The 25,766-nt window shown below is 40.7% G+C and overlaps 1 protein-coding gene across 8 annotated transcripts in view; it reads right to left on the bottom strand.

Moving 5' to 3' along the window:
* Window positions 1-25,766, bottom strand: part of CTNND2 (catenin delta 2) — a 665,464-nt gene that overhangs the window by 135,705 nt on the left and 503,993 nt on the right. For all 8 annotated transcript variants that reach the window (XM_049823921.1, XM_049823920.1, XM_049823918.1 and 5 more), the window contains 2 exons: window positions 14,099-14,312; window positions 9-192 (listed from right to left, as the gene is read on the bottom strand). In XM_049823921.1, the coding sequence (XP_049679878.1) occupies window positions 9-192; window positions 14,099-14,312 (398 nt within the window). The remainder of the gene's footprint in view (window positions 1-8; window positions 193-14,098; window positions 14,313-25,766) is intronic.

Here is a 25,766-nt window from a genome sequence, read left to right on the forward strand (position 1 = left end):
GTACTCACCTTAGGCACCCAGTGGCATTGCGCAGCACCTGCGATGAATGGAGTTGTATTTTATGATCATCCTGGAGCGGAGAGTTTTCCCATCCAGAGTGAGGGATGATCACTGCATTGGTCAACACTGCGAGGGCATCCTGGATGATTGGCATTTTCAGTGCATCACAGGAGGATAGATTCCAGAGAACTCCTACAAAAAAAGCAAATTACTAATAATTAACACTTCTGCAAAAAAGATTGAAGAGTTTTCATTTTAAAAAAAACCACCACCACACTTTGTAGCATTGGTGTGCTTAATAAGGCTGTTTCTGTCAAGGAAAAAAATACTATGTTGAGAATGGGCCTGAATGATACCTGCACATTTTTGCAGTGAGAATACAGCTTTGGATACACAACAAGTAATCACGACAACAGTGGAAATTTCTCAGAGCTAACCCTAAAAACTGAGCAGCTGGTTATGATCTAGGCTTATTTAGGCTGTGAACCACATGTGGAATGAAGGAGTATTACATGTCTTTTTTTAGGGCTTGGACTTCAGATGTCTTCCTTCTAAATAAAATTAATAAAAACCAAGGGCAAAAAAAATAGGTTCTGATTTACACTAAGACTACCACTCTTGATGGATACGCATTGAGAAAACAAACCCCCAGCCCCGTGATCCTCAAGGTAATGAAAGTAACTGTCTAGGCTAGTTGGTACTATGAGCAACAAGATTTCCTTCACAACCTGATACAGTAGTATGGTATTATCCCGGCCTTCAACAAGTCATTTTTTATTTTGTAAATATTTTACCATACAAAGCGACAGCATACTGCCGATTTTGCACAGAAACAACAAGCTTAATGGTGCAACTCACAAGGAGATTCGCTGGAATTTATAAACCCCCCACCCTTCTGTTCAAATTCACCATGTGCCAAAGAAAAGGAAGAGCAATCAAGAGCCAAGCTCTCGGAGCACGGCCGCAAGGATCAGGACCGCTGCAGATGTCCCCCCAGAAAGCAGGCAGGCAGCTGCTGGGGGCAGAACAGACCCTGCTTTTCGGCTGGAAAAGCGCGTTTGATTTTTGGGCCGCGCCGAGAGCCTGCTGCTGCTGGGCACCTACTAGTGCTGGGGGAAGCCGGAGGGCAATGCGCTGCTCTGGAGGAGCAGTGGGCTTTATTTTAGCCCAGCGTCCTCCCAGGAGCAGCTAGAAGAGCAAGGCTGCCTCTTCCTCTTCCTCTCCTTCCCAACACACGTCCTCTTCTCCGGAGTCCGACCCTACTCCTTCGTCCTTTCCTTCCTGCAGCGACGGCGGCCTGGCCCCCCACCCAACTTTGTGCGGCAGAATTGAGTTTTGCCTTTATAGCTATCAGGTCTTGAACCAACACAGAGAAAGATTAACATCACCGTATACACGAGGTTAAAGACGGGAACACGACACTATGAAAACCCAAAGCGAGGGGTGGGGGGAGGAAACCGCTAAAGACCTTACGAACGTCTACTCAGACATTTATAAATAGAAGCAGCAAGAACACCACTTACTCAAGGCTTTCTTTAGCATTCTGTGTTTTGAAGGAGAGGTGTAATTAACAGGAATCAACCTACATTTTTAGGTTTCCTTTAAAGTTAATTACCTCTGTGGGGAGACTGTTTCAGTTATACAATTTCATGTTTAAATTATTATATGGAACTGTATGCAATGACAGTTATGCAGCTTAATGTAAAAAGTTTGCTTAGCATACTAATACCCCCCCAAACTTAAAATAATCTGTATGTGGTAAACAGGAAGAAACTGTCAGACTTTAGCTACAGACTGAAAAACAAAACAAAACAAAACAAAAAAGCAGAAATAAGACTACAGTTCATTTTTTAATTTAAGAATTGCTGCTTTAAAGGGAAAAGAGTCTTTGTTTGACTTCTGTTCTCAATGCCTTTCTCAAAAGTAATACCATATTTAAAGGAACAAAGATATTCATACTCGCTTTTCTATGACCTGTTCTTGGTAAGCTTTATTGGCACATCTACTATTCCCGAAATACCTAGCATTTTGCCGGTTTTAGTCAGTACAAACAACAATGTGGTTGCCTTTTTTTTACTTTATCTAGACAGGTGTAAAGGATGTGCATGGTATAGAAGTAGAGAATCAGAATGCAAATCTTTCCCCCTTCAAGGTCCAATATAGTTCTTAGGCAAGACAATGTGTTGCCTCTTTGTGAAGAACTCCTATTTTGGAAGTGAAGCAGAAAAGGGTGCTTTGATGGCAACAAAGCAGTCCTTTGGGCTGCAAGAACTAGTCATAAACTGGAAAAGCAGAAAAAAGATACAAAAGAAGCAAACATAAGAGCCCTGTCTAGCAAAATGCTTAAATATGTGTACGTCTACGCTATTTTCTATTCACTCTAGGTTCTTGCTAATTAAAAGTAAACTCACATAAACATGATGATAAGCTGGTATTCAGCAATAGTTGAGTTGCCCAGAACTACTCCTTAAGCCCTTTTTCTCTATTTAAAATCCACTTGACACCACACACAAGCTTTTGCTCCATAAACTGCCACAGTAACAGGCGAGCTCCAAATCCAAATAAACCTACATATTCACCCAAGAGAGAAAAAGTGGCGTCTGGTTTCACTAACTGGAAATTAAACCTTCACAGTAAGAGGACGAAGGGCTCACCAGACTAAATTAGCTGTCCTGCCTTCTCCTAAAATGATTGTACGTCAAGGCAGAATCAAGCAAAACAGCGCTGCCTGGTAAGCCTGACACCGTCTTCAAAGTTCGTGCACCACACACACCGTTTTAAGGAGTAAGATAATCTTCTTCTACCCTAGAACAATGTGTTTTATCTAGTTTTACGTCTTTGAATACTACCAACCACATTAATGAAAAAACCACTTTTATTCTGACAAGTTATAATTTATTCTCAGAAGCAGTAGAGTCCGCTACTTGCTGAGGTTGGCATTTTAAGTGCCTCCTTGTACCCTTCCTTAATTAAGGATCTGCAATTACGAAAGGGCACTGGCAATTCTCTTCCCATTACTTTTGCTGAGGATGACCTGGAGCTAGATTTATGTCGGGTCTAAGAAGATGATCCATTGCCTTGACTTTGCAAGGGAAAGTGATAAAAAAATAAATCTTCTACCTGAGGCACCTTCCATTATGGAGCTACCTCTTCTCCATATGACTCTGAACATATTTTTCAAGCACGTATGCGTTACGTGCCCTTTAAGACTATAGTAAGGAGCGGGTCACTGAGATCATTTGCCACCTTACTCTGAAAGCCCTGACTGAATCGGGTTTCCGAGCACAATAAGCAAGTCTGGAATAGCCTCAGAGGTGCCTCACCTGCCTCCCAAATCTTCAGGTTATGCTGGATGCTTCTCAGAAAGAGAAAAATAGCTACACCAGACTGATCACGTCTATTTGCAGGTTGAAGTTTTTCACCCTTACATATAACAAACTGAAGTGCGTGGAAAAACTATCTTGCAATCTCATTTTGAGTTTAAAACTAAGGAAAAACTGGTATTGAAAGCATTCAGCTGGTTCCACGTTGGAAGATGGATTTTGGGTCTGAGTACCAATTACCAGACCTGCAGACATCAGATGCCAAATAAACTATTGGGTAAAAGGACTGTAAGAAAATAAATATTACTGGGAGAAACAAGACTTTGATTCTTCTCAATTTGGTATGTTTAAGTCAACCTTAAATTTATACTAAGATTTTGCTTATTTAATCTTCTTTGTAAAAATAAAAATCTGAAAGTCTTCCAACTCGTCTAGGTTTTTCTCTTCCATCTTAATTTAATAGTTTGGTCATGGACTGATGCAGAATGCCATTTGGTAGTGCTGGGAAGTGCACCCCAGGAAGAGCAAACACGGCGTTGGCAGGATTTTTTGTTTATACGCTGAAGGCACACGGGTACTACAGGGAGTTTCCCTCTTGAACGTGACAATTAAGATTGAAATCTGAGCGCTAAATACCCTGCACAGAAGCCAAGCACAAGGGATCTTTTGCCAGAGTCCTTAGGAAAAGCATCTTCTACCCCAAGCTCTCAAGTGCAAATGACTTTTCTGGCACTCGGAGCCCCTGGAATTGCAACGCTGCTCCGCAGAGCTGGAGCCGGGCTCCCACTGTATCCCAGCACTTCGCTGAAAAGATGCTGAATACCAACCACAACACTGCTTAATACAAAGTGCAGTAAGACTTCGCCCCCAGCTCGGCCGTCCAGGTGAGGAATTGGTCTCGGTAACGGACTTTCTGCGGGAAAGAAAAAGTGGCTGACTTGGGTTCTGGCACCTGAACAACTCACAGCTCGTAAGACAGCTCCTTAAAAGCAAGCTATAAAAATAAGTTTAAAATTGGCATAAGAGAGGAGGAAGTTTCACCAATTTTCTTGAAATAATTTTTTATCTGGTTACTGAATGAATACCTCTGCGTACCTTCCTGCAATTCACTTATTTACATGCACAGAGGTGGTTTTCTATCTGTGTATGAGATGACCCATGAAAAGTGCAAATTGTGAAAGAATGGGTTTCAGTAACAGTCATAAGCAGGCAGGAGTTTAAGGAACAGTAAGTGAAGCTACAGCCAGATGAATTTTTTTCCCTTTGCAACCACTCATAGCCTTACAAAACAAAAACTTCCACAGAGAATAAAGATTATTGTTTGGTTGTTTTTTTTTAATTACGAACAAACACAGCTTGATCTTGACTACATAAAAGTACATGACTACATAAAATCTAAGTAATATAAGCATTTTTTCTGAAAAGCTAACTCTTTCTTTCTCAATTGCTGCTCTTTTCATTTCAAAATTACATCTAGGATTTCATTAAAAGAAAGAGGAGGGACCAATTTTAATAGTGCTTGCAAACAAATTCTGTCCAAATGCTATTGCATTAAATGAAAAAGTCTGTATTCTTCTCACAGGACTGCATTTTGACCTAATGCTGCTCTCTTTCTGCTGTACATTTTAAAATAACGGATAACGGTGGAAGGGAAGAACTGTAAGACAAGAATGTTAGACAGTTATTAGCTTTACTGTTAGACAGTAGAGGAATTACTAGAAGAGTTGACTTAAGTTACTGTGGAATGACCAGTGGTGCCACCTGAACTTGTTTTCCTAACTGATGAAATTAAACTGGTCCCATAAAACACAGAAACCAAACCAAAAGGAATTCACTCTAAGGGAGAGAAACACAGGAAAAAAAGAAATCAACTGTGTTCAAACAAAATTTCATCCTAGGACATGACTAATGGCAATATCATTCCCAATTAAATACTTTATCAGAAAAATCTAATATCTAAAATCAAAAACCTACATGCAAAATGAAAGGCTCAGTGGATGGTTGCTAAAAAAAAAAAAAAGAAAAAAAAAAGAGGAAACTCTTATTTACTAGCCAGATCATAAAACTATTATCTAAGATAAAGACAGCACTGAAAATAAGATTATCTGGGAGGAAGAAGGAAGGTTGGCCTCTGAACCTAAAAATAAGAAAATAAAATTAGTGGCCACAGTGAAAAAAGTAATTTCATCACAAAATGAAAATGTTTCATCACCTCCCACAATGTTCATTTTGTAAACAAAAAAATTAAATATTCAGATCTGTTTCTAAACAAAAACTGTTTTCAAACTAAAATTTAAGTATTCTATGTTGCAAATGGCAAACGTTTCAAACTACAGAGTGGTTTTAAACTGCAAGTGTTTTAATACTCCATCATTTGGGCAGGGGCATCAAAATTATATGCCCAGCTGAATTTTCCCAAAGGTTTACTACTTGCTGAAAAAGTTCAATGCAGCTGTTATGTCAAGCCATATGCTGCAACAGATGTCATCTATTTATCACTCCAGATTGCTGTGTTTGAGATTTCCTCTTAAACTTCGATTTGACCAAAGTAAAAAAAAAAAAGAAAAAAAGAAAATCATTCGTGTAGTATATTAAACGAGCAAATTGTAGAAATCGGTTTCATTGCCATATGAATCAAAACAACTTGAATGAATTTTCCACAGAAGACGCATCTCACTGATCATACAAGAGAAAAATAGTTATTTCCCATTTAGACATGGAAGTTGGTGCGGTTCATACACGGGAGTGATCCCAGTGCTAGAGAGAAAAGGAGCGCCAAAAGAGACCACCATGGGTCTTGTGCTGGGACTGGGCGTGGTATATTCAGGACAAACGAATGGGAATTTGCCTGGGATGGGAAGCGATGGGAAAATTGCTGAAACCATCACGCTGCTCCCAGCCGAGACCCCGGCACCCGCCGACTGGTTCTGGCTCTCCCCCCCTCAGGCACTGCAGGTTTGTGTTGCTGTTTTATCGGGACGTTCCCTTCTACCTCTAACAGTACTGTGAATGTAACACCTTACGCAATAAATCAGTGCCTCTGCCTGTTGCTAAGATCGCAGGGCAGAAGATTTTAGAAAGCATCCATTTTAAAACCTCTCCGGATTTAACTGGGGGCAGCAGGGCTGAAGTAGTTAATCTGAGAATTCGGAAAAAGTTGAGAATGACTCTTCATGAATACAAGAAATCCTATCAGCGGGTTTCCCATTTTCGCAGCCAAAATAGTGACTGCACATTGAGAAGGGGGCAAAGATTGTTTTATAATTAGACAGTAAATTGTAATAGATTTTGTACTAAATGATTCAGTTGAACTGTCAATATTGTTTGCATAAGTGTTATTTGATAAGACAGCATCACTTCTGAAGCAAAATTACACAATTTACTAAATTACTTTTAGATTTGCCGTTATATGTGAGCTATAAATAGGATGTGTTTCGAATGGCTCTGGAATTTCTTGAAGATGTCGTAGCCCACAGGTTGGAAATCAGCTTCCCAACAGACTATGGGTGTAAGCTGTACAGCCTTTTACCCTCCTGGTTCGCAAGGAGAATGGCTACGAAAATTTGGTGTCTCAGTAAATGATTGCACAATGGGTTCACAGGAAGACTTTATAAAATGCCAGTTAATTCCTGCTCTGAATTTGTTTGGAAATCACTTCCACATTTCTAGAAATGACAACGTCTTCCGTAGATGATGCTAAAATCTCAAATGTAATCTTTGCCAGACTGTAGAACCGTACTGTAAAGTACAACGGTGTTCCTCCGAACACGGCTGTGCCTTGTTAAAACACATGCGCTGACTGTGAAATGTCAGCTCATTCGCCTGGAGAAGTACAAATAGTATTTATTTGAGGTTGAGTTGCTTGAAGTTGTGTTGGGGCACTTGGACCTTTAGCTTGATTAGCGACCGCTTCTGCAGACCAAGCGGCTTCCTTTGTTTTGCTTTTGCTTGGCTTTGCATGGTGGTGTGGCGTAAGCTTGATTTTATCAAGGTAGCAATAACAAGGAGCTCTTCTGCGTTCAACAAATCCTTGGTTTCCTTTTTACTTTATAACAAGATTTTAAATGTAACAGCAAGAAACCATAAGCTATTCTGTGCAAAGTTTGAGCCGTGAGATGAAATGCATGTTTTTACCACAATCTGAGCCTTCCAGATTTGACGGAGTTTGGCATTTTATATGAAATTGTCACTGGCTCACAAAACGCAGGGCAGAGGTTGAAGCATACCCTGATTAAAAGTATCTCGAGCAATCTTTGGGAACTGAAAAGGCTTTTCTACTTGAAGAAAGAAATACTGAAGAAACTATAACACGTAGTTCCTCCTTTAGCCTTTGGCTTCAATCCAGAGTAAAGAGGTACGAATTTTCAGCACACACAGAATTTTTTTCATGTTGAAAACAACTGTTATTTAAAATACCTAATTAGAAATAAATTAGTACGAAAGATTTAATCAACTTTTAAAATTGATTGTGGTAGGATATTGTACTTACAATTATATCCACTTCAAGAAAGAGCAGGAAAGATTTATTAGAGCTACCACCCTTCAAACCTCCCTTTTGAATGAAAAGCATTTAAAACATACAAGCAAATTTTAGTGCCTAAGGAGGTTGATTTGAAAATTGTGAATCTTATCCTAAATCTATTATTTAAAAAACAATTAAGTTTAATGTCTGTAAGTCACCTGCCTCTGTGCTTGGCAAGTTCCTCGAAGCACTTGTTTAAAGTTCTCACAGAGAATTTGCTTATCTGCAGAGGAGAAACTAAGCAAGAAATGAATGAACAACTTTTCTTGCCAAAATCCAAACAAGCACTTCTGGAAGCTGTGTTTTGTGCTAGCAGTTATCTATCTCCACACTTTGCCTTCCTAATTTCCTTGACTTGACAGGACACAGTGATGGGACGTTGGAGGCGGAGGAGAGGTTAATTCACAGAGCTGCATCTTAAGAGGCATTTGTATACTTTCTGCATTTATCCCATGTCTCCATTTTCTTTAACTACATAGATTTATGAACCCCAAATGATATTTGGCAGTCTCATTCTCTTAGCTAAGCATATATTGAACCAGATTTACGTCAACCTTGTAGCAGCAGTATTGCCATGGTTATGGCATCACGACAATTTAAGCGCAGAGATGGCTTTTCACGTTGTCTGTTTGAAAAGTTTGCGATATCCAGGATACATTACCTGAAATAAACCTATTATATCTTTATAATCTAATTTTCAGTTAATGCAATGCTGAAATCCTCTCTTTGGTTCCAAAAGCAACCTGCTTTACACATTTATCTTCCCACCTATCTTTTTATACTAAATATCAAAAGCTGCTAATTAATAAGGCCTTTCACTGCCCAGGCTTCCTCATACTTGCATTGCTCCATTACAAAACTTGAATATAATTAAGAAATAGGATATTTAATATGATCAACACTGGAACGACATCTAATACAAACCTGCCAAGAAAAGGGATATGATAGAGATTTTAAGAATTACATCAAGGTGAAATACTGTAAGAATGCAACTCATGGAAGAGTTTAATTCTTCTTTACTTAAGTCTGTGGGAAAGTCACCTCAGAGTGGGATAAAACAGCCTTCACTCATTTTCAAGTCAAATTTCCAAAGAGCAATAGGGTTACTAATAGTTGCCACCTCTAAATGAATGTTTATATCACAATAAAATTTCACATCTGTGTTTACACACTCCAGTAACTAAGCTAATGTCAAGGGCACTTTTGCAGAAAATTATTAAATTGATAAACTGCTTCAAGATCCTAAGTACTAAATAGACAGCCCTTCGCCATAATATTGTTAAATATGATTTACTATACAAAAAATCACAAGTGTAACACCTTACAAAGTCCAATTAGAAATTAACATCACAAATAGGAAACAACTGCAAGCATGTGATTTTGACTTTGGGACTCCCCCAACAGAAGAATTGCCATTGTACTAGGAAGTTAAAAATTTTAAATAACTGGCCAGAATTACCTAAAAAAAACCCCCAAACCAAACCATAATAAATCTTCCACTGAAGTAAGCCAAAAGGTCCATTTAAATAGAATACTCCCTTAAACCTGCTTTACACATCACTGCAGGCTCACTAACTTGCAATTACACTGATTAGCAAAGACACGTGCAAGGCTCCAAGGGACCTTCTGGAGTGTCTTGACCAACTTGCCAACAATTTATGCACATACTAATAAACAGCATGCAATCAAAAAAAGGTTCAAACTGCAGCGGTTACCTCAAACCAAATAGATATAAAGAGGACAACAAATAATTGCTTTCAGTAGCACTGGCAGACTATCAATAAGGTTATAAATACCTCATTAGAAACATGTGGCATCTACTAAAAATGGAACAGACATGTAAAGCAACTACGTAATAATGTTGCATAACATGGGTGACAACAGAGGACCAACCAAGCCAAAACACAAACTGGCCACAGCTGAAATTAAAGACAACACTAATGAATATCAGAATCCAAAATCTGGGAAGTAAATAAAAAATTTTTCCTGTCCAACCCAACCATGGGCCAAATACACTTGGACAACTAGTGCTTCTTTGAAAGGAACATTATGTACAAAACATCTTATAATTTTTTGCAGGAATGGAATATATGCTTTTTGATTCAGCGAATAAAAATGTGAATGAAGTATACAGAGTCTACGTCTATCTATCTACGAATACTATGTATGTATAGCGTTAGTTTATGCTTTTTTAAATTTTTTTTTTTTTGTAAATGTGATAATTTTCATAATTCATATATTTTCAGTAGACAATAGTTAAAACTCCGACACCTTAATGTCAACCAAAATAAGCAGCAGGCTGGCTGCCAGCACAGGAAAAAACAATTTCCCCTGTCATTATTTATAGCTATACTTCTTTATCATCATGTGCTTTCTAAAAGTGAATCATCCGCTTTTACTTTTCAATCAAATATGGTATATACAGTTTGAAAATGGGTGATACAGTCATATAAGGGGCCTCTTTAAACAGAATTGTTTCCGATTTGGCTAGCTTATTGTTCATAGGCAGAAAGTGTTTCTAGTTGTGATGGATTTTGTTTGTCAAAATAAGAAGTAGAGCAGTTTAAATCATTTGGTCTGAGACAGGTACCCAGTTGTCAGAAGGAGCTGATGGAATGAGGAGCAAGCAGAGGTTGAATCTAGCAACAGCTGCTTGACCTCACCTTCTCCGCAAGGCATCAACGGGATTCCTGTGTTATCCTTGCTAACACTTCACATTTTTCACTTTTTCTTTTTTTTTTTTTTTTTTTTTTTTTTTTTGTTGTTATAGTAAAACAAATAGAAAGAATGCTGAAATAGAACTTTGTGGAAGGGTTCATAATTAACTTGGGAAAGGCAAGAGAACCAGAAATCAGCTACTCATTGTCATTATTAACAAGTGAAAACATTTTTTTCTACCATCTGCAGGATCTGTGCTAATTTTGTACTGTGTTCTCGTCTATTTATATTTATTAGGAAAATGTTAACATTTAATTATTTTAAAATAGACGCCTTTTCTTTTTTTCCCATTAACAGGAGCTACTGTGGGAACCAGTAGCACAGAGATGGGGTGAAAAGATGGCTAGATTAAGTGCGGGGCATCCAGCTTATACCAATTTCTTTCCATTTACAGACGAACATGAAACCTGCACCGAAACCGTTTGCTCCACGTGAGAAAGCCTCCAAGCTCTATCACTTTGCAATAAGGTCCAGTTTGTGCCATCCAAAAATTTGAGCATGGTAAGGTTTTCCAATATTAGCCTGAGACCTCTGCTACTGAGGAGGAGAAAGTCGAGATAAAGAAAAAAGTGAAAAACTCCATTTTGGAGAGATTATGGCAGAAAGAAATCTCTGGAAAAGAGGAAAAGCCACAAATGGTGCCGAAGGCAGTGCTGACAAGCAAGGAGCTACTGGGATGGAAAGCTGGTCTGCAGGTTTAAATACCCTTCCAAAACCAGTCTGGAGATAGCTGGGAATTGAAATTATAATCTCCTTAGAGAAAAAGCAACAAGAAGGAAGAAAATGCGCATGTTTGAGGGAGGAACTGAGAACTTTCGCTCTGGCGGGCGCGTGCGTCACGGTACGCGGGGCAGGCGATGAATGCTCCGCTACTGTTCAGACAAATTGAGCCGCTAAAAACCTCTCCTGCCCATATTTCTTCCCTCGCAGGTAAGTGCCCGCTCGGAGCGATTCACACCTTCGTCTTGCCAGATTTCTGGACAGGTCATTTAGACGTGATAGGCTCAGTTCCCCGCCTGTACAGCCGAGATAATGACACTTCCCCAGCTAGGAGAAGCGCTCTGGGGACAAATGCTGGAGGAGTATTTTGGGGCGGTGATGACAGAGCCTGTATGAATTCCTAAGGCAGGAACTTTGTGCCCTCTCTAAAAGTAACAAGAAGAGCTTTTATGTAGACAGGATGCACAATGAACACAAGATGGAAAGGCTCACGGTATTATGTTTACTCCTAAACCACCTTTTGCTATTATTTTCTCTTCAGGCTGTGGTGGCACTACTGAAATAATTATCTTCCTGCCACCTCAACTCAGGAAAGCAGACGGGAAGCAGAAGAAAATTCTTTTATTTTCCCTTGTACCCACGACCAAGCCAAATTTTTTTGTTACTGAGGCAGCTGCTGCAGGAGCTATCTTTCCCTCCCCAGAAAAGAGAGAGGGGAGGAATTTAACTGGGGTAGCTGTCACACTTAAAACACTTTACACAAAAGCAAACGAGAACGGATTCAGATGTGCGACTGCAGCCTGTTTCCTAAGAGATGGCAAGATGGGAGGTGCAGCTATGAGCCTTGCTCTGGAAAGGAGCTTTGCAAACACTACCGCTACCAGGTTTGCAGTTTCAAAGCAAGGGCCAGCGATTTGCGCTGTTGAAAGGCACAAAACTCAGCCAGGGCAAGCGGTGGCCTTCTGGGATGTACTGACTACTAAAACCAAAGAAACGATACAAAAGCAGGCCCAGGAGTAAAATCTTGAGCTACCACTGACTTGCCTCCATTCCTCGGGGTCACCACCTTGCTCTGCTCCCCTGTCACAGACGTCCAGCGCTTGGGATGCTCCATCATCCCGGGGAGCTGCATCTGCCCGTGGAAAGGCTGGTTGCTGCCCACCATCGACGGCCAGAGCCTACTCTTCTCGGCAGTGACAGTTTGAGGGCACGCTAGCACACGCATCCCTTCTTTCTATGGGAATTCAGGGAAATTTAACCACATACTGTGCAATAAAAGGAATGTAAACTGTAGCCTGGAATCTTTTCTTTAAATGACCTAATGACATGACATGTTCCATCTACAGACAGCATGGGAAGTGCCACTGCCACTGCTGAGGTGTACTGCTGATGTTCATTAGCAGTTTGCCACTTACTACTCAGAATAAATAGGCAGAATGTTCCCTGGAGCCAGGACACAGACAACATAACCAAGAGACAAACAAGTATGTTGAATCCGAAGTGGTGGTTACAGTTTATTAGATCTGTCAGTAATTCTGTCACTCTGCAGGAGGCACCATCCGAGCTTGTGTAACCCAGTAGCTCTGCCTCATTAATCCCGCCTAACAAGTACGAGGTGATAGTTGTTGTAACTAAGAAGCAAAATTAAATATAAAAATCTGCAGTTAATAAACGCCATGCAGTTTATTCAGACGCCCTCAAAGAAGGAATCTGGAGTCAACCAAAGGACGATAATCTTATCAGCTCTATCTTAAATGAGGCCTGACCCACAAGGGTAAGTGATTTCTGCAGAAGCAGAGATGACAGCATGTACTCTGATGCTTCTATGACAGAAATGAGAACTTCTCCTACATATTTTAGTTGGAAAATCATAATGGAAATACAGGCATTGTAAAATAGGATAATGAAAAGATTTTAAGACATTTTATTTGTAGCATTAAATTAATCACTGCATTGATATCAGCAATCACGTAGAATGAAATCACAAAGTGAAAAATAAAAAAAAAAAACATCTAGCTTCTGTTTTGCATTTTAAATAGGACAGCTTAGGGGCAAGGGGAAAAAATCTCCAAACATTTCAGATCAGTGCTGTTTGACAGCATTTCTGTGTTTCTGGGAAAAAAAAAAACCGAAACAACAACACCCAAACACAAAACACCGCCCCGAATTTCATAGGGGAAAAAGTCCAAGCAACCTTAAAAAAGATCAGATTCTACTAAATCAAGAAAAGAAACAGACTCTACCACTACCTGCACGCCCTGTGTCTAACATACATCACATAGCATGCTACCACATTTCAGAAAAAAAGGCTCCGGAAGATGACGCTGTCCATCTCTCCAACACACTTTTCCATTTTCTCATCAGAACCACAAGAAAGGTAACAAAACCCCAAACAAATCCTCCTTCTCACTATACAGGATATGAAAGAAATGAACAACAACTTCTAAGAAAACTCAGTAAAATCTGACTTCTGCATGTCCAGTCCTACCCCAGACAAGAGGGAGAGCAGAGGATTCCCACCACAACACATCTGTGTACGGAGCACATCTCCTGCAAAAGCATCCACGGCTGACCAAGAACAAAGTGACCAGCAACTGTAAGAATACACCATGCCTACATCTGTAAATTGTCTGCGTGATACTGAATAACGCTGTTCATACATTACATATATCCAAAGGGCTTGAAAGTGTTTTGTTACGGCACAGGAGATGGTAATAACGTAAAGAGTTACTGATGGAGCAAGTGGCACGCAGAGCAGAACTGTGCTTGCAGGGCCTGTATAGAGTTTGAACAAAAAATATTGAAAGATTCAAACCTGTGACCAGTTCTCTGATTTCCAAATCTGTAGTCTTGCGGAGTAACCGTACTAATGCTGGGATACCACCACAGTTTTTCAGAGCAATTTTGTTGTCATCATTTGCCTTCCCGTATACCAAGTTTCTCAAAGCTCCACAGGCACTACGGTGGACTTCTGTCATCCGATGGTCCAATAGGTCCACCAGTAATTGTATTCCGCCTTGTCTTCTTATCTGAAACAGGCCAAAGTGATAATCATAAAATTAGGGAGTGAACACTGGTATTATATATGCTATCCAATGTAATTAAGCGGTGGTTTATGCAGGCTATGCGCCAGCAAAGGTATGCTGGTAGCCCCGCAAAGCTGCTACGTCACACTGCTTTGATTCCTCATTTTATTTTTTCAGTGGCAACATAACTGTACAATGACAAACCTGAACCTCTGTAAAAGCAGCCAAAAGTTAGTCAAGGGTGTCACCTCATCAAGATTTCTCAAAGTTCAGCAAGATTTGCCTTGGCAAGGGTTTCTCCTGTGCTGGAAAAACATCATCTGCTTCGGAGTGTAACACATCACAAGCTAGAGGAAAAACCACAAGACTATGGCAAACAACAAAAAAAAGCACTTACTGTAATAAAGTTTTTAGGAGTCCCTCCTTTTACATTTAATTACTGGGAATGTGAGCAGCTACTGCAGTCTCTGTAAGGATGTTATATCAACAGAACTGAGAAAAGCAAAGATGAAAGGAAAAGGAGGAAGTTTGCACAAACATAAAGACGAGGATGATGGATAAATCATGGGAAGCTTGTTCTATTACGACTGAGGGAGACCCTTAAGTGATGCAGGAACAGAAGTCTTATTCATTCTTAAAGTGGCCTACAAAAGAAATTTCTAACGCAATATCTTGTATAAAATATCATTCTAGAAAAAGCACAAAAATTATTGAGGCAAATTATCAAGAAGGTCAAGAATACCAAGAAGAATTTATTATAAAATCTATTTGCAACAAATCTATCTTTATTGCTCTCTGGCACTATTTGCTCCTCAAACAGTAACCAGTCTTGGATCTAATTTTAAGAAACTACATTGATTCGCAACTAACATCCGAGGAGTACAATGCTTTAGCTTCAGGTAATTTATATAGACATCTCTGTCAAAAAGATTCTCCATCTGTGGGGTTGGCTAAGGTGCAAAGCAAGCCAGGCACTTCAGCTGGCCATTTTACCACCTCTAATAATATTTTGCCTAAGACAGTAAACCAAAGACAATTAGAGAGTGTTTGCAAAACCGTAGGAAAAGGTGAAACATTAATTTTAGAATCAAAGTTTATGATGAAAAAGTTGTGAAATCTTTGTGAAGTTGTTCTTGCATGGGGCTCTCTGCAGGGGGGGAGGCTTGGGAGTAGGAAATGGTTAAACAAAGCATGCTAAAATTTATTAGAAATTCGTGTTCTATCAACTAACTTCAAAATATTTAAGTACAACCGATGTATGGCATTTCATGAATCTAACACATGCTTCAACAAGGCCAAGTGCCGGGTCCTGCCTGTTGGTCACAACAACCCCATGCAGCGCTTGGGGAAGAGCGGCTGGAAAGCTGCCCGGCAGAGAAAGACCTGGGGGTGCTGGTCGACAGCCGGCTGAATATGGGCCAGCAGGGTGCCCAGGTGGCCAAGAAGGCCAACGGCATCCTGGCCTGTGTCAGGAACAGCGTGGCCAGCAGGAGCAGGGCAGCGATCGTCCCCCGGTACTCGGCACTGGTGAGGTGACACCTCGAGTACCGTGTTCGGTTTTGGGCCCCTCACTGCAGGAAAGACATGGAGGGGCTGGAGCGTGTCCGGAGAAGGGCGATGAAGCTGGTGAAGGGTCCGGAGCACAAGTCTGATGAGGAGCGGCTGAGGGAACTGGGGTTGTTCAGCCTGGAGAAAAGGAGGCTGAGGGGAGACCTGATCGCTCTCTGCAACTGCCTGAAGGGGGGTTGGAGCGAGGTGGGGTCGGTCTCTTCTATCAAGTAAGAAGCAATAGGACAAGAGGAAATGGCCTCAAGTTGCACCAGGGGAAGTTTAGGTTGCATATTAGGAAAAAATTTCTTCAGCAAAAGGGTTGTCAAGCACTGGAACAGGCTGCCCAGGGAAGTGGTTGAGTCACCATCCCTGGAGGGATTTAAAAGACATATAGATGTGGTGCTTAGGGACATGGCTTAGTGGTGGACTTGGCAGTGTGAGGTTAACGGTTGGACTCAATGATCTTAAAGGTCTTTTCCAACCTAAATGATTCTATGATTCACTGCAAATAAAGACTGAAAAATGATTCAGCCTTTGAGGTTCCAAAATTGAGCTATACAAAATTACTCACTGATAAAACAGAAGTTCTCTCTTTCTTCTACCGGCTTATCTGGCATATTCCTGTTTTTGTAATAACAGCAAGACCCAGTAATAAAGCAGTTTTGTAGTTAAAAAGTGTATATACTGGGATATTACAGTATTAAATTAGATTGTTTTAATGTATATACAGTTACAACACAGCTTTCAGCTGAATGCCGAAGTGATAGTGTTTAAACTATTTTCTCTAAAATAGGCATTATATCAGTATATCATGTCCAACATTGAGCAATACGCAGGTCACCTGGAAGAGCACAGCAGCTGGCATTACATGGAGAGTGCAGAGATATAAGTGGACATTGATAAAATATATTGAATTCAGGTAGAAAAGTTCATTAATCTTTTTGAGAGTCCATGCTTTTACTGCTCAGAGAAACCATGACATCCTTCAGTTCAGAAACCAGAAAAACAGATCAAAGAGAAAAGGTGTTGCAATACATCTCACTGGTCAAAACCTTACCCATGTGAACAGGATGACTTGCAATGAAATCATTTGCCCTTTCCAAGTCGGGAACAATTTACCAAGTTTATCTAGGAGGGGTATGGAGTGAGGCTTGTTTGTTTGCTTGTTTTTACAATCCATCACCATTTAATCTTCAGATTAAAATACATTTGCTTCCCCTACTAAGGAGATTTTCAAAACCAAGCACACTACGTGAAGAGCCTCCTACATGACAAAACAGATGACATTTACTGAAACAGACTAGGTACAAAAAATTATGCATCACTTCGACAAAAGGTGAATCAACCACTGAGCTTCATACTTCAACCTCTGAAAAGAAACAAGATCTGATAGAAGAAAGAACACGGCTAAAAAATACACAAGTTGTTCTGGTGTGATGAGTAATAACAGGAACGACAGAATGAAAACATGCCTGCTGATCTTTGTGAATTATATTTTTAAAGCACAATATGCTGAATGAATATTTTAATTGCTTCACTGCTAAAAAAAAAAGATTAAGAATGAGAAAAAGTGTTAACTTTGTAGCAAAAAACATTCTGTGTACTACAATTCAGGCGAAGAGTCGCAGGGCTCTGCCTCTGTTCGGAGGCACACTGTGCCTCCGCTGTTTTCCCCACTCTCCCTCTTGGACGCAGCCAAGTGGCACCTCATGCGCCTCAGCAGCTTCTCTTGTGGATGCTCTCAGGTGACAGGTTTTGCTACCTTCTGCTCATTTCTAAGGGAAAATGTGTGGTTCTGCCACGTTGAGCCGGTATTCCTGAGCTGCACCTTCCCTTTTCAGCCACAGTATCTGACAGCACACTAGTATTCGGCTCACGCAGCTCCTCCTCTCCCAGGAACATGAAGTCAGCAGCAGACTGAAGTGATTCAAAACTACTTTCTTAAAAGGAAGGGCATTAAATATTCATCTAAAATGCATTTCTGTCAGAAAAAAATAATGGATAATACAACAGAAATGACAGAGAAGTTACATAACACTTTACCTAACTTGACAAAATTTCGTAAATTCTACTGAAGAACGAACCTACTCTTGCCTGGGAAATACAAGACCTATTTTGCAAACTTTCTTTGCATTTCCAGGCTCAGAGACTTGGCAAAGTAGCTGCGTCATGCAGGCAGAGATGAAGCCGATGCTTCACAACAGGGAGCTCAGTTCCTGATGCTGTTCTGTATCTGGACTACTGTCTTGCTTTGGTTTTGTTTTCCAGCATCCCATCGCTCACCAGCAGTCTCACGCCATCTTTCTGTTTCCATCACGTATCTACATAGCTGTTTAATTCTATATTCTCCAGGAAGCTTAACTATGCCTGACAAATTGTGAGGCTGTGATGGACGTTACCAGAATCTATTTACATTTATGGAAACTGAGGCAAAGGAGATGAAATTATTTATTCAAGTCCTTTATGGAGTTAAGAGCTGCAGCCTGGAGGACAATTCTGACCTAGCATGTCTCTTGGGGCAGATCTGAACAAGCTAAGTTCAAGCTAAGTGCTACTGCCAAACGTCTTTGCCTTGCCAAGGATACTGGGATGGGTAGATCAGCAGCAATTTGCACCAAATCCCACTCCCCCAAAGGACTTTCGATAGATCCTTCTGTCTCTCTCCTGACTCTACAGGAAGAGGACATTTCTTAAGGTGATATTTATTGACGTATCAGTGGCTGCTACCTTGCTACATCTAGGAGAAAAAGAAAATAGAATATGCTGCAACCTGCTTGCCTACTACAATCAAATAAACAGCGTAGTACCAAGTTGTCAGGAGATACAGGGGACCAACTCTGTTCTCAAACAGACCAATTCCAGAGTAGCCACTTATCCTGGTTTTGGCTGGGATAGAGTTAATTTTCTTTCTAGTAGCTGGTATAGCACTATGTTTTGGGTTCAGTATGAGAATAACGTTGCTAACACCCTGATGTTTTCAGTTGTCACCAAGTAGTGTTTATACCAAGCCAAAGGTTTTTCAGCTTCTCCTGCCCAGCCAGCGAGAAGGCTGGAGGGGCACAAGGAGTTGGGAGGGGACACAGCCAGGGCAGCTGACCCCAACTGGCCAAAGGGGTATTCCAGACCGTGTGACATCATGCCCAGTATATAAACTGGGGAGAGTTGGCCAGGGTGGGGGAATCACTGCTTGGGAACTAACTGGGCATCAGTCAGTGAGAGGTGAGCAATTGCCTTGTGCATCACTTGTTTTGTATATTCCAATTCTTTTAGTATTGTTATTGTAATTTTATTATTATTATTATCATTATTACTTTCTTCCTTTCTGTCCTATTAAACTGTGTTTATCTCAACCCACGAGTTTTACATTTTTCCTTCCGATTCTCTCTCCCATCCCACTGGGTGGGGGGAAGTGAGTGAGCAGCTGTGTGGTGCTCAGTTGCTGGCTGGGGTTAAACCACGACACCACTTCTGAAGTCAAAAGAATGACCTTCAACTCTGCAGCACAACTGAGTTCACCCAGTCATATCATAAATTTATTCTTCCCATCTTGAATATATTGTCCCTTTTTTATGCCGTTTCTTCTCAAAAAAAAAGAAAAAAAAAGAAAAAGGGAGGAACAGAGGAACAGACTAGAAGTACTAAAAATGCTGGGTGAATCTGTTGCAGTGTTTCTCATGACTTTTAGTCCATGGACTATGTTAATTTCTGAATGTTCTTCCTTTTTTTTTTCTCACTAGAAATATTTTGTCTTCGGAAGATGCAGTTAGAGAGATGTTAAATAAATGAAACAGGCTGCGTTCTTTCACACGTGGCATTATGGACTGTATGGCAAATCCTATCAGGCCCAGGAATCCCAGCATGCATAAGCCTGAATTCATTCTGTTGAGCTTTCCTAATAAATTAGAAATCTATGCTGTGTAGTGTAAACCTATGCTGATCAAACTGAAAACGGAAAGAAGAGATACATGAATTTTGCTACAGAAAATTTTCCATGGAAGAAGGCACAGAGCTGCTTTTGTTCAATAAATCATGTGTTTTCTTTTTCCAGGAAATTTTTTAACTTTCCTTTTAAAGTTGGCCCTCCACCATTAACGTTACTGTCTACTTGCTGGTCAGAAGCACCCGCTCTGGTCAAGTCCCACGATGCCACGACACAGACAGACAGGACAGGAGAAGGTGCTAGACTCTCTGGTCCACAGACCGGGTGTCAGCTTGATATACCAGAGTCTTCTCTGGCATCCTATGAAGTTCGTTTTTTCATTGCAGCTGGGAACTTCTTTGTATCCACACTCTGCAGATACAAAGGCAATTTGGACTTGAGAAAGGGTTCAGACCAGTGCTGGAGGCAGTGAAGATGTTAATTACGTTCCTAGTAATGAGAGCGTGGATGTGTCATGCCAAGAGCCTTTGAGAAACGTAATTTATCTGTTTTGAGGCTGACCTTTGATTCAATGGTGTTTACCACAACAAATTTTCCATGACGGTGGACTGTTAGATATTTAATCTACCAGGAGTTACACGTGACCAGCCTGAAGCATATGTGTTGGTAAAACAAGTCAATAATACATCGATGATATGCCTGAAACAACACAGATATACTTGATTCCTGTATGATTTTAGCCTATAAATTCTTTGGCAGCTTGCTTTTCTAATTCAGTACAAGAGATTGGATGGATGTGTGGAAAGAAAAGAAACGTAGGATGTGAAAGGTATGAAGAAACCGGGAACGTAAGGAGAGCTGTTTTGTGAGGACATCTGGTCAATGGCTGTCCAGCGTATAAACAGAGACGAGACAGAAAAGTAATAAACCACACTTAGGCACGCAAACCCTACAGAACAAGAGACGATACCAAAGACCAGGTCTGCGAGGTCGCTGGTTGACGGGCTGCTGAAGCAACCGCTCCAAGGCTCGCGGGGCTTCACCTGGGCTTTGTTCAGTGGTAAGGGGGTGCGGGGCACGCGGGGGGGAACGAATGAGAAGGTCGTCACGGGTCCTGCGGGAAAGAGCGTGCTCACGGGATGCTTTTGAGGGATTGTGGCAACGTGCAAAACTTAGGGATGTTTAGCAGAAGGGCAAAGGTAGGAAAAGGGAGACGTCCAAATGCCCGGGGGAGGAACGGGATGAGAAGATTCAGACAAGGGCGTGATGAAAGGGGCAAGTTGCACTTCAGGATGCTTGTCCAGCCAAACCCTGTGCCTGATCACTGCAGCCTGGGCTGTGTCTTCTTCTTAAACCTCCCCCCTAACAATTTCCCTCGATGAGGACAGTCTACCTTCTGGACTGGCGTAATGCTAGTGAACCTCGAGCTGATGAGCAGGACAGGAGATGTGGGGAAGAGCTGTCAGAGACACCAGGGATCTAGGGGACAGATAGCAGCGAGACCAGGGTCTGAGGATGTGCTAGTAGGCAGACCAAAGGTCTGAGCCAGCTACCAGAGAGACCTCCGTGCCTGCCTGTGCGTGAGGCGAGACCTGCCAGCAAGCTTTAGCTGGATATTGAGCACCACGTATTATCGTCTGTGTTTGCGTGAGCGCTGCTTGGTGTGCGTGGGGTGCCTGTGCAGGCACTGTTCTCCTGTGCGTGTTGGTCTGTTGTGTGATCTGAGCTTCTTCAATATATGTACCTAACAAAATTAATAGGGAGGCTTTTATTTCTAGCATGACCTGTATCTGATTAATCCCTCGTTCATTTATTGCACTGGTTTTGTAGATATGTAATCTAAGTTAGTATATACTACACTATAGTTGAAATTTTAACTGGGTTACGTGTTCAGCCTTGTAACATGTTTACTGAAGGATACAGAACAAGACAAACCACCAGCTGGCTTGTTAAGCTAGGCTAACGGAGAAATGCCCTCCTTCTGATGCAATGCCGTAACACGTCCTGCTCCGTTTCCAAGCAGCAGTTAAGAGTTTGGTCCCGATCACTCCGAAGACTACCAACACTAATCCCACAAATGGGAGGAGATGGTTCACACAGCATTCAAGCACTACTCTTATACAAAGGATACGTTGGAGTCAGAGGATCGAATGCCGAGCTCAATTAAAAAAAAAATCCAGAGACCTCTCCCGAAGTATATTTAGCTCCCTTTGGGAAAGATGTCTGGATCTACAGCTCTCAACATATTCTCCCTGCTTTGTATTACACTGCTTAAATATAACCTTTACTATTTTTGAGACTGCTCTGGTCAAAGGATACTTTGCTCTAAAAAGAACTGACAGAAGGACAATTTATGAACATGGGGCCTCTCAGGAAAAACAAGTAAAATATTAAAGTGTAAGTATTGTAAGAAATATTGCGGCCGCCTTAATTTACTTTTCATGACAAATGCATGCCAAAGCTTGCACAAATCGTAACACAGCTTGAAACTGAATTATTGTCAGATGTAAGCAGTAACAGCATTACAATCCATGACCTTAATTGACAAAACATGCTACCTGTCACTGATTCAGCACAGAAGCTACGCTGTTCCTCCAGGCTCTGTTTAAAATCTAACAATCAGATGTGAAAACCCGACCGGCTTGCTTCCCTGGGGATGGGGAAGGTTTGCCTGAAAAGTGAGGATAACCAGGACTGTCAGACCGAGCAGAATTCATGCTTTGACTTACAATCAAAAGTATTATTTTCTCACATTTAGAAGGACAGATAACTTCTCAAATGCGAACAAAATTATTGGTGGGTGACCTTTCTTCGTATCAAGGTATGAGAAAACTGGCTGTGGAATCCGGCTGTTCCTTGTGGCTTTGCAACAGCAGAAGCAAAGTCAAAGCAAATACGCATTAGCTGTTTTGACTATTACTACGGGTTTGAACTCTGTTTTGAAATAAAAATTATTCTATTCTTCCCAGCAGCGAAGAAGAGAAGCAAACCCCTTTCTTTCAATCACTGCATAATGGAAATTGCCTCTTCTATCCCTTGGAAGGCTGCAAAAATCAGAGCTAGAGATACAAAAAGGAAGAAAAGTAAAGCTTCAAGTTTTAAACAGTTTAGCCAAAGACTGTTAGATAACGAAGTATTCCAACACAGCCTAAAAATACTGCTGTGATAGAAACCAAAACACCCTTCCTCTTCTATTTATACTCAGCAAGTGGGTATCTGAGATATTGTTCAAGTTTTGCAAGTAGGTATAACTGGAACATCCTCTTCTGCATTTAATTCTGACTACCCTGCCTTACAAAGTAAAATTTAATGGAAACAGAAGAGAATTAAGAATAGGTGACAAAAACTGTTAGACTGACAGAGTGATAAAGTATGTTTCTAAAATAACACAAGCTCCTCTTCCCAATAAGACATTAAGCGTTCCACTATTAACAGCTCCGCAGTTCTAATTCAAAGATTAATTCATGGTTAAATGCTTACGCGCCACAGTTTTCTTAGTAATCACTTTTGAGTAACTCTTCATCCAAAGGAGGTGACAGAAATCTAACAACAATTGAGCCTTTTTAGACATCATAGATATTAATTGCCAGCTTAATTGACATAATGCACTGCATCATATACCCCTTATTCTGTGACATTCCCACTATTAATAAAGCATGTTTCAATATATCAAAATACAAGAGTTTAAACCCATGGAATTACTTTTAATGCCCCTGTGTTACATATGGAACAGAACTAAAAAAGAACTGACTGCTAGCACAGGTGATGGTATATATCCAACAAACCCCAAATTAAAAGGACAATTCAATTTAAGTCTGCTTCTGGAAATTTTTAGTAACAGTTGGTTTTAATGTTCTCAGATGCCAGTTTTCTAACTAGCAGAGTGAGTGCTTATCATTTCACAGGCAAATGAATTCCGATCAATTTTGTTCCACGGGTGCGGGAAGGAGAAGCTCCAAGTGAGCAGAACCGAATGTCAAAAGCATTCTGAAGCAGTGGTGGGCAGAGCAGCATTTTGGAGACGCTCTTTGCCCACCCTGCTCCCCTCAGGCTCAGCGTCTGAGCATCCCGCTGTGCCCACGCAGAGCAGGGCGCTGCCTAAAGTCCGAGAGCCCACTGCTGCCCACGCAGCAACTTCACCGTGCTCACCCGGTATACTCAGCACCCATGAAATTAGTGCATTTCTAGATTCTTCTACTGCAATTCCAAATCCTCTTCAGGAGACCTCTCCGCTACTTATCTTCGCCTTCTTTACATGACTCGAATGCCTTTCATCTAAGAGGAAAACCCCACTATTTTTCAGAGAAGGGTTTGGAAGATGGGCAGCTTCATTGCTAGCTGGTTTCAGAGGGCTGATTCCTAAAACTTAAAATGGATGTGAAGGGAAGAAAACGAATCTCCATCATAACAGAATATGGGAATAGTATTTAGTGCAATATGTCTCTTAAGATAAATGTACCGGTTCAGACTTTAAATCCTCTCCACTTTTTCTTCTGATGTACCTATGGAACAGCAGGTAGGCAATAGAAAATCTGTACATTGCAAACACACAAGATGTATTATAGACAGATTTACCTGTAACATCATAGGGTAATTTAGTCTCATTAGCAAAGTAATTTGCTACAAGTTTAAAAAAGTGCTGAGCAATTTTAGCTTAAAATAGAGTGGAATGTTAAGCGTTAGCTCCGAAGCCTAATTTGTTTCAGGAATCTAAATCGGGGTTCGGCTCTAGGTCCCATTTAAGAATGGTTTTGTCATTAGGGCATGTTAGATCAGACACAAAGGCAACATAAAGCTGTGAACAAGCGTAACTTAAATTCAACCACTGGTACATATACAATGTTCTGCTTTAAGTTAAATAAGAATTGTTCCCTGTGTGCTAAACTGCAGCACATGGAGAAGGACTGGGATCTTTTTTCTGCGTCCATAGAAATCAGGTGGGTGTTTGGAGGAATGGTTGTGAGACACACGAGGACACACAGCAGAGGGTCAATACTCAGAAGCTTTTCTTCTGGGAGTGGATATTCTATTTCTGTTACCCAGTACACATTTGTTTTTCCTTGTGTCTCTTAAGTGACCTTCTTTAGATCCTGGGATGTATGTGTGGGGTTAACAGAGACTCGAAAACATGTCTGAACAGGAGGAGACTTGAAATCATGTTCTAAAATGGCCCTGAAAAGGTATGAATAAACGTGCTGCTTTCTCAGTCAGTAAACCTTAATGTATTCTGCACCGTGATACATTTTGTTTTTCATGCTTGGTAGGAAGGCTATGCCTATTATAAATCAAGGTTTTAGCATGATTTTATTTTTTACTAAAAAAATCTCTGGCTAGGTGGAAGTTACCTACAATAGTAAAGCAGTTTACCCTAATACTCCTAAAAACCATTCAATTTGTAGGCTGACACAAGCATCCTATTCTGAATCTAAACATCAAGCATTAATGGGATCATCCAACTAACACTCCTAACTGCAGGTGCAGAGATGGCCTAAAGTGCTTGTCTGACTGCGAAGGTATCAGAAACGCAATTTTCAATCCCACTGTTGAAAGCAGCATCTCCTAAAATGAACAGATCGGCATTGTCCTGCTCTAACCAAGCTTCTCAGCTTTTGAATCACTGGGGGTATAAACTAACACCGAGGAACACACACTTACTTGATTTTAATTTGGGATCTTAGATTTTCAAAACACTCAAAGGCGGCACAATACTAAAGAAGGTTCAGCAGTGTGCACTTTCTAGATAATGCAACAGTAATATTAATTCAGGATGCAAGAGACACTTGCATTACTCAAGCACTGATCTAGTACTGTCTGAAGTTAAATGAAAAATGATGATTAATGCCAAGGGTTTGGATCATTTGCTTCCTGGTATTTAAAAAGAATTAAGTATCTGCTTGAGGATGAAGGATTACATCTATTATTGGGGAAAAAAAATCAACATACATGCTTCACCTAAGAACATCCTGGTATTCCTAGAGCCAGATTCCTAGTGAAGTTAAACAAGAAAAAGTCAACAATTTTTTTAT

Source organism: Accipiter gentilis, chromosome 20 (assembly GCF_929443795.1).
Source record: "Accipiter gentilis chromosome 20, bAccGen1.1, whole genome shotgun sequence".
Lineage (NCBI taxonomy): Eukaryota > Metazoa > Chordata > Aves > Accipitriformes > Accipitridae > Astur > Astur gentilis.